We start from the raw sequence: 9,607 nt of genomic DNA, 5'->3' as shown, positions 1-9,607 counted from the left end.
CTGGGGCTACAGGGAGACCCTGTCTCAAAAAGACCAAATACATATATATAAGGTCATATATATATATATGTGTCTATATATATATATATATAGTGACCTTAATTATGAGATAAATTTACATATAATCCTGTATGTACACATACCTTTATAAGCACATGACAACTTATAGCTCAGAACAGCATATAAGGTAAGTACTGTTGTGATCTTCATATTATACAAGGAGACAAATTGGTTTATAAATATTTAGTAGGTCTTTTTGTCTTGATAGGAAAAAGAAGAAAGGAAATCCATATGTATCAGCTCAGAAAACAGGTTGGTTAAAAACTTCATCTCTAGTTTTATTCTGTCTTTAAGGAAAAGGATAAGGTCTGCCAATTCAAGGTCACTGTCCATCATGGTAGGGAAGTCAAGGTAGCAGGAGCTTGAAGCAACTGATTTCATTGCATCTAGAATCAGGATGCATCATACTGATTGTTCTTCTTCCTCCCTTACACTTTACACTTCAGGATCCCAGTCAGGACCCCACCCCAGGGTCTTCTTGCCTCAAGGAATGCAGTCAAGATAATCCCCACAGACATTGCCTAGGGGCGATTCTAGATTCTCTCAAGTTGACAGTGAAGACTAACAGGAGGGTAGTATCTAGAGAGTGGATAAACTAGACAAGAAGATGCTTCACCTTCTAGGCAGGACTTCGTCACACTTCTCAGAGCAGCATGCATGTTAAAACATCAATTGCTCATTTCTGGAATCTTTCCATTTCATATTTTTGACCATTGTTCCTTTGCTTTGGAAGGAAAAAAACTGCAGGTTTTTTTTTTTAAGTTGAACTTTATGCCTTTGAGTTAGCAAAGCTACAACAAAAGAATTTACTGTGTCTAGTCTTTGTATTTTAATTCAGAGCTTTCAGGCCACCTCATTTATATTTAGCATGAGCTCCATCCCTTTTCACCTTTTTTCTTTTTCTTTTTATTTGTTTGCCACTGAAAATTGGGTTACTACACTGTCAGTCAGTAAGGAGAAGTTACAACACCCCTGTCAGTGAACTGAACATATGCTTAGCATGTGCCAATTCCAGGGTTCCATTCTTAGAACCACAGTAAAATAAATAAATACATCCATGGCTGGTGAGGTGGCTCAGCAGGTAAAGTACTTGCTACACAAGGTGGTTGGTCAGTTTGATCCCAGAACCCACATAAAAGTAGAAGGGAACTGACTCATGAAAGTTGTCCTCTGACCTCTACATGCGTACCATGGCATGTACCTGCCCACAGTCACGCACACATTACACACACACATACACACACACACACACACACACACACACACCCCACAATAATAATCACAACAATTTTATAAAGCAATTCACTTCAACATCTTCAGACCTATTTTTTACACAACCAAGGATTGAACTATGTTGGGCAAGTACTCCAGGCTAATCTTAAACTTACTCTGTAACTCAGGTGGGCCTTGAACTTGTTTTTGATCTTTCTGCCTCAGCCTCCTGAGTAGCCAGGGTTACAGGACACAGAAACATATCTTCCAATCTTTCTATAGTCCACAGATAACTCACTGCTTCTGTCTGCTTTTTCTTTCTTTGGTTGACTGTTTTTGTTAAAACAGTGTCTAAAAGAGTGTGTGGCCCAGGCTGGCCTTTACCTTACTATGTAACCCAGGCTGGCCCTGAGATCCCAGCAATCCTCCTGTCTTGCCCTCCTTAGTGCTGAGGTTACAGGTGTTACCACAACACTCACCTGACCTATGTCTTAGGGATTCTCCAAAATAAACACATGATCCCTGCCTGGCCCTTTTCTTGATTTCCCAGAAAATACAGTAGAGGCCTGAAGATGCTGGATCTAAGCAACAGCTATGTTTTATGTGCCCAGATGGTTCACAGAGGAATGGTCCAAGGCTTGGTAGTTACAAATACATTTTCAGTGATCAGTGGGAAACGTGCCTATTGTAGTGCTTGCCATGGTTGCTAAGTGGCCTCAGCATGCTGTTCTCAGCACACACATCTGAGGAGCTCTGGCAGTGATGGCAGGTTGACACCATCAACCTGCAAGAGACAACTGACCTCGGACCCATCGGGGAACATGCATAGAGTATATGCATTACGTGTCTGGTGTGTTTGCTTCATGTTCTCTCTATTTCAGGCTGCTGGAAGCAGATTAAATATCCATTTGCCAGGCATCAGTCAACTGAGTTTACCATCAGCTATGACAATGAAAAGGAGATGACACAAAAGTTAGATCTCATCACCAGTGATATGTCAGGTAAGCATCACGCCCCAGGGACAGTGCCCTTAGGAGGTTCTGCTTGTGGGGTACAGGAGATAGGAGGGAAAAAAGGCTAAAACTCTTTATTAAACCAGAAGTCTTTTTTTTTTCCCTATGCTCTGCACAGTTTCAAACTGACACTGAGATACTACTGGAGGTCTTCTTCAGCTGAGTCGCTTGCACTGCAGGGTACATGATGGCATTAATAGTTATGGGCCTGCAGTACCACTAGTCACAGAAAGCCCTGAATCTATTTTTACTATCAAGGTTTTGATTAAAGTATTGGGAAAGAGGGACAAGAAAGACAAATTAAATGATGGATTGAATTTAATTCCTGCCGTTGAGGAGGAAGAAAAGATAGATGAAGGGACTTGTGAGCATCACAGTGGCCTCAGTGTCCCCAAGAAGCCATCGGTATGTCGTCTCCGCCAGTTGTACTTCCTCTTCTTCAGCCTGCCCCTAAAGTTACCTCAGACTGTGCCAGTGTGAAGGTTTTTTTAGAAATTCAGCCAAACTTCCTAGCAAGCCCGCTGTGATCTACAAATGGTTAACACAGCACACACTGGCATTATAGATGAAAGTCCTGACTCCATTGCCAGCTGTGTGATGTATGGAAAGTTTCTTGGTCTCCTTCTGCTTCCGTTTCCCATTATAAATGGAGTAACAGTCCTACCTCATGAGATTTCTAAGAAGATTTGAAATATCTTACTGTCTTACAGTAGTGTTTGCACAGAGAGCTCTTTCATTATCCTGACCTTATCACTAGCCCCAGACCTAGTGCTTTAATCTTACTAAACAAACTACACCATGCCCCTGATTCTTTTGCCGTGTCAAATTGTCTTCATATCTGTTTTCCTCCTCTTTTTTCTCAGTGTTATTTCTATTTCCAAACTTTAACATCTTAAGAACCAATTTAAAAGTCACTCCTGGGGCTGGAGAGATGCCTCAGTGGTTAAGAGCACTAGCTACTCTTGCAGAGGTCCAGATTTGGCTCTCAGTACCTAGATAGTGGCTAACAACCACCTTTAACTCTAGTTCCAGGGGATCTGATGCCCTTTTCTGGCCTCCTGGGCCATTCTACACACATGGTGCATTTAACATGCATGTAGGTAAAACAGACACATAAAATATAAATTAAATAAATAAATAAAACCTCCTATCTGGGCCTATAAATAAATACCAGTACTTGGGAGGTGGCACAGGAGGACCCTGAGTTCAAGGTCGGCCACTATATAATAAGTTAAAGGCTAGCCTGGGCTAATGAGATCCTGTCTCGAATGAATGAATGAATGTCACTCCTAAGCTGGCATGAAGGTTCATGACTGTAATTCCAGTACAGGGGAAGTTGAGGCAGGAGGATCACAAGCTCAAATCTGAGGGGGGGTTACATAGCAAGACCCTACCTACCTTTATAGATAAATGTATGTCTGTCCCCTTGGAAGTGTTTTTCCCCTACCCCACCACTGTTCAACCTGTCTCCTTTCTCTAGCATCTTGTGGCCCAGTGCAGCTTCCTGAAGCAGCTGGTATGGTTTAGTCCCTAGCTGTAACATCTATGGCATGCATTTCATACTTCCCATAAAGCCTATGACACATTAGGCACTCAGTGAGGAGTTGAGTGGAGGGGAAAGCATCCTTCAGCTGGCCTTCAGGGTGACCTTGGGTAAGGTAGTGCACTAATGATGCTGGTTTGGTTTCAGATTACCAGCAACCTCTCATGATTGGCACTGGGACAGTCACTAGGAAGGGCTCTACCTTCCGGCCCATGGATACAGACACTGAAGAGGCCCAGACGATCACTGAGGCCAGTGGCCACTATGATTGTCCTCACCATGCGGGTCGCCATGAGTACGCACTGCCCTTGACCCACCCAGAGCCTGAGTATGCCACACCCATCGTGGAGCGGCATCTGCTACGAGCCCACACCTTCTCAACGCAGAGGGGCTACCGAGTCCCAGGGCCAGGGCTCACTCACAAACACTCCCTTTCCTCTGGAGGCTTCCTCCCTGCTGCAGGGGCCACCCAGAGTGGAGACTATCAGAGGCCACCAAGCCCCAAGCCTGCAGAAGGTGACTATGACCAGCCAGCTACCAACAGCTTCTTGGCCACCGAGGCCACGGACCCCACCTCTCCAAAGCCACAGGTGACTCCCGGGGTAAATGATGGTTATTCAGCACCCAGAAAGGGCCTTGCACCCCTCAACCAGACGGCTATGACTGCTCTTTTGTGAACACAAAGTGAAAGAAAGCTGCTGCAATACTGAGCGTGTGCTGCAGCAAGTCACTGAAGAAGTTGTGTGTGAGCATGTGTGTGCGTGGCTCTTCAGGATCCTAGAGATAACCTCATCACTGTTTACAGAACTGTGCAGCTAGTTTTGTTCTGACTGTTCCCGCAGAGCTGGGTGGTTTCTGTTAGGCTAGAAAAATGAGAATTGTTATTTCTCTAACTGTGATAGTGAGCTGCTGTGGTGTAAAATGTGCAATTTGTATAGTCATATTTAACAGGAATTAAAGTAACCTTTGTCAAATAATAGTTCTTCACGGGGGTTAGGTGAAAAATGCAGCTTTTGTAAAGATGTAGGTAGCACATCATTTTTCCTGCTATGTTTGAGTATCTGATACTGTGTCAGCAGCAGGTCTGTTTAAAACCCTACCTTGTTATGGTGACTCATTTCCTTTTTGATAAACGAAAAGCATTTTTAACATCCTTTTTCCTGGAAGAAATGAAATTACTTGAAATATGAAAAGCACACAGGGATGGTTAGTTGCGAATTCAACAAGCACCGCAGCAGCTCCCTGCTTCCTTATACTGCTGGAGAGGAGTCAGGTTGGCCTTTCCTCCTGGGGCTTGCTGGGGACTCATTTGCACTAGGCCCGAGGGAAGGTGAGTTCTAACAAACCTGCCTTGCTTCCTCCTCATTGTGAGCCTGGCTAGTATTATGCGGTATTGTGTCCAAATCTGCCTTTCCAGTCTGCAGACCCAAATGTTGAGACTCATAGACTATCCAAACTGCTCTCTCAACTTGTAATGAAGGTAGCCGTAGCAATTGTAGCCTGAGAGACAGCCAGGTGTTTCTGTACTTGGCCAGATTAAAAATATTGCTGAACTCAGAAACCCACACTTGTCACAATTTTTTTCAGAAATAGGTGCGTATTAGTGACTTCGATTATCCCCTGAAAAACAAACATCTGAAATGTATCTTACAAAAGTGTCCAGGGCAGAGAGAAACTAAATAGAACTTTTCTACTAAGATGGTTATGTGAAAAGCAGTTTTCTCCAGAATATGTGTCTCTATTTCCAAAGTAGCCCAGACCTCAGCTGTACTTCATGTTCAGTGGAAGTTTTTGTTTTGTTCTTGTTTTCTGAGTTTGTTTTGTGAATTAACTGTGGGGGAGCTAACCTCTTTTGCCAAAGAGGAAAAAGTACGTCTTGTTTGTTAATAGAAAATATGGACCAAAAAAAAGTCTTTTCTTTAAAATATGTATTATAACCCTATTTGTGTGATTTTCACTTTCTGTGAAATATATCTGTTAAAATAAGGTGCTGGAAGGTCATGGCAGACACTCTTGGTTATAATGGGGGATAAACCATCACTTTGTGGCGTTTACATGGTTTTATGTGTATACTAATTGCAATAAACTATGCCAAATCAGAGGCCCCCTGATTCTCACTGGAGTTCTGCTTGCTGGGCTAGTGAAAGGCATTTCCAGTAACCACATTCCCATAATGATATTTTGGTTTTTTTTTTTGTTTTTTCTTTATGAGACAGGCTCTCAGGTAGTGCAGGCTGGCATTGAACTCTCCATAGAGAGCTCCAGGCCAGCCAGAGCTACATAGTGAGACCCTTGTCTAAAAAAGAAATAAATAAAATTTCTTTTTAAAACCCCCAAACATTTAAATTATAGCATATGACACACTTGATGCACAGTCACCTTTATAATAATTTCTTTTAAGTTACTTATTTTAAAGGATTTGGATAAAGTATGGCTCAAACTCATTGAAACCAGAACCTCACTTAGACCTACAAAAAATGTGCCATGACTACTTTTGATGTCAGAGACCAAAACCTCTTCCTTCTGCTCACACTAATGTTGCCATTTTCTGAATGTGCATCCTGTTGAAGAGCCATGAGCATTGTTTGTACACACTCAGACCACTGAGTTGTTCTGTGCTTACCTCCAGTCACCTTCCCCTTCCCCTCAGACCTTGTTTTTTTCATCCCATAAATCCTGTAAACCTAACTTTTAAAATTTTTGTTTTATTCTCTAAATTTTTTTGTGCAGGTGTAAATTATGTGTTCAGCATAGTTCACTCACATCCCCTTATTCTCCTCCTTGCCCCTCCCCCTCCAGTTGCCCCCTTTGTTCCCCTAGGCAATTTCACTTCTACTTTAATTTTACATACACAAACATGATTTTATGTGACCATATAAAATCCAGAATCCCCAAATGAGAAAACAATATTTGTCTAAGTACTGTTAAGTAGCTCAATATCATTCCAGTTACATCCACTAAATTCTGTTCTTAGGAGGCAGATTTGACTCTAGGAGCTCCCTTTAAGCTAGACTGCCTCATGAATTAAACTCTTGAATCTCTGTAATTCAGCAGTCAGCTTACCGGGCTATGGACAACAGTAAGAGGTGACTGTACCATGGGGGCTGTGACCTATTAATTGATTGAATCCTTGATGGAGTCATAAACAGTATTACTGGGATGTGATGGAAACTAGGTGGTAGAGCCTGATTGGAGGAAGGGTTTATTTTGCTTCTAACCTTTCCTTCCTTGTTCTTTGCTTCCTGACTAGACCCAGCTGAGCAGCCTCCTCTGCCACAGGTTCCCATTTCCTTCATGTTCTGCTTCAACTCAGCCTCAAAGTACCTGGTCTCTAACCTCTGAAACCATGAGCCAAAATAAGTTTGTGTTTTTTTTTTTTTTTGGTCAGATAATCTTTTGTTGAAATAGTTTCTCTTGCTTAATTAGCTGAGCATTCCACTGCACCACTGTTGATGTCATCTATGATGTCATGAGGGTGGTGGCCATCCACATTGCAGCCCACAGATTGTGCAGTACCTAGGATCTCAGTAATAGTTCCAGAAAGTTCTCTGGTTAAGGACTGGTGCCTCATCTGTCAGGTAATGTTGACAGTCTTATCAAAACTAATGTTTCCACTGTGCTTAATGTTTTTCTGCTTCTTTCTGTCTCTTGGTGGCTCCCTGAGGGCTTTGAGGATCAGGGCAGAGGCAGAAGGTACAACCTCAATCTGGGCCTGTCTATTCTGAATGTCAGTTTCACTGTAATCCTCAAATCTTTTCAATCCCTGGTTTGACATTCCTTGGCAATGTCATCACCAACCTTTTTTGGAGACAGACTCAGGGGCCCAATCTTGGGGGCCAAGGCAGACGTGGCGCCAACTTCGCCTCCAGTGCACCTCAGATCGAGGACTTTGATCTCGTTGGGGTAGAATTTGGGTGGCATGATGAAGGCGGCTGATGTTGGATGACCCTGGATTCAGGACGATCAAGAAAGTTGCACCTAAGCCTCCTCCGAGCCAAAAGCTGAGAGCCAAAATAAGTTCTTTTAAAACTTTTTCTCATGTTTTTCATAGTGTTGAATAAAGCTGATTCATACAGTTCTAGACCCCAGTCTGCCACAAAAGAGGTAAATCTTTGGCTGCTTACACAACACTGAGCCTCAGTTTCCTCAGGATGGAAAGTCACTGTCCCTTTCTTCCTCCAGAGTTCACTGATAGGAATTGTGTAGCGGTTTCCTCCAAACTGAAACATCCCCCTTCTGGACAAGTGTTGGTGAAGCTGGGAGAGCCAAAACCACCAAAAAGATTCAGACTACAAATTGTAGCTAGTCCTCATTTCCTTGCTAATGGTATAAGGTTTCTCCTACTGCGACAGTTATTATTACACCAACATCGTAGTCACCTGAACAAAGACTGACTCTTCAATTAAGTTTTTAAGAGCGGGTTGGAACTTTGAGGACACTAGTTCCCCTTGCCACCTATTAGAACCGTCTGTCTCCCAGAACTGTGCTGATGGATCTGTCTTGTCCCCCCAGCTTGTGCAGATGGAGTATCTGTGTCCTCACCCTGTGCCAATGGAACTAACTCTGGGGCCTTGTTTCTCCCACTGTGTCATCCTTGGCTCGCCCCTGCCCCCATCACGCCACACCCATAATTTATTCAAAATGCTTTCTCCCACTTCGTTAGGAAGTACAAGTTCAAGTTCGGCCCCAGCCTTAATCTTCACAGACCATCCAGTCTTTTCATCCCTAGTATCTCATTCATCCAAGATCATGCATCCTTCCCAACATCCAAGGGCACTAAATACACAAGGGCACTTGTACATTCAAGCAAAACACTCATACACATAAAAATAAACATGTTAAAAGAACTTAAAGGAGGGTGGAGAGATGGCTCAGTGGTTAAGAGCACTAGCTGCTCTTTCAGAAGACCCGGGTTCATTCCTAACACCCACATGGCAGCTAACAATCACCCATAATGCCAGTTCCAAGGGATCCAATGCCCTCTTCTGGCTTGCATGCATAGTTGCACTTACATGCAGGCAAAACACTCATAAAATAAAAATTTTTAATTAAAGTTTTTTAAAAAGAACTTATAAAAATAGTGTTAATGTGCCTTCTTCCAAAGGCCACTGCTCAGAATCCATGGGGGGCAGGTGAGATGGCTTAGCAAGTAAAGCTGCCTGCTACCAAGTCTGAGAACCTGAGTTCTTTCCCTGGGACCAACTTGGTAGAATATCAAAAATTTGTGCTATAATGGGCCTTTTGTTCTCATCTAGGCCTTCAGTGGCCTGTTTATAGCATTTTTTAATATATATGTGTGTGGCGTATGCATGTATGTGTATGTGTGTGCACATGCATGCCATAGGCATACACCCATATGCTATCAAATGCCCTGCTTCATCACTCTCTACCTTATTCTTCTGAGACAGGATTGATCTCTCACTGAACCTAGAACTTGGCATTTTATGGCTAAACTGGCTGGTTAACAAGCCTCAGTAAGCCCCCTTTCTCCCCCACAACTCTCCCAGTGCTAGGGTTACAGGCACTAGACCATGCTCTGCTTTTGCCTGGCTGCTGGGAATCTGAACTCAGGTCCTTATGCTTATGCAGCAAGTGCTCTTACCCAATGAGCTGTCTACCCAGACCCTGATTATAGCGTTTTAACATTAAAATACTAGTCCACAAGAATAGATTGGTGGGGGCTGGAGAGTGCTCTTCCTAGCATCCACATTGGCTCACAGCTACCTGTAACTCTGGCTCCAGGAGATCCAACATCCTTCTGGCCTCTGTGGGGGTGGGG

At 43.2% G+C, this 9,607-nt stretch overlaps 1 protein-coding gene and 1 pseudogene across 3 annotated transcripts in view; one reads left to right on the top strand and one right to left on the bottom strand.

Annotated features, from left to right (window-relative positions):
- The window catches only part of Dcbld1 (discoidin, CUB and LCCL domain containing 1), a 96,082-nt gene that overhangs the window by 77,362 nt on the left and 9,113 nt on the right, over positions 1-9,607 (top strand). For 2 of the 3 annotated variants that reach the window (XM_029564812.1, XM_029564810.1), the window contains exons 9-11: positions 269-312; positions 2,154-2,273; positions 3,976-4,418. In XM_029564812.1, the coding sequence (XP_029420672.1) occupies positions 269-312; positions 2,154-2,273; positions 3,976-4,418 (607 nt within the window). Of the gene's footprint in view, positions 1-268; positions 313-2,153; positions 2,274-3,975; positions 5,930-9,607 lie in introns of those variants that run through there. The other variant, XM_029564811.1, reaches the window with a different exon arrangement.
- LOC103736300 lies at positions 7,247-7,764 on the bottom strand (annotated as a pseudogene).

The sequence above is a fragment of the Nannospalax galili genome, unplaced genomic scaffold (assembly GCF_000622305.1).
Source record: "Nannospalax galili isolate Female #2095 unplaced genomic scaffold, S.galili_v1.0 scaffold417, whole genome shotgun sequence".
Taxonomy (NCBI): domain Eukaryota; kingdom Metazoa; phylum Chordata; class Mammalia; order Rodentia; family Spalacidae; genus Nannospalax; species Nannospalax galili.
Note: the sequence above shows the minus strand (reverse complement) of the source record. Positions and strands in the feature narration are given on the sequence as shown.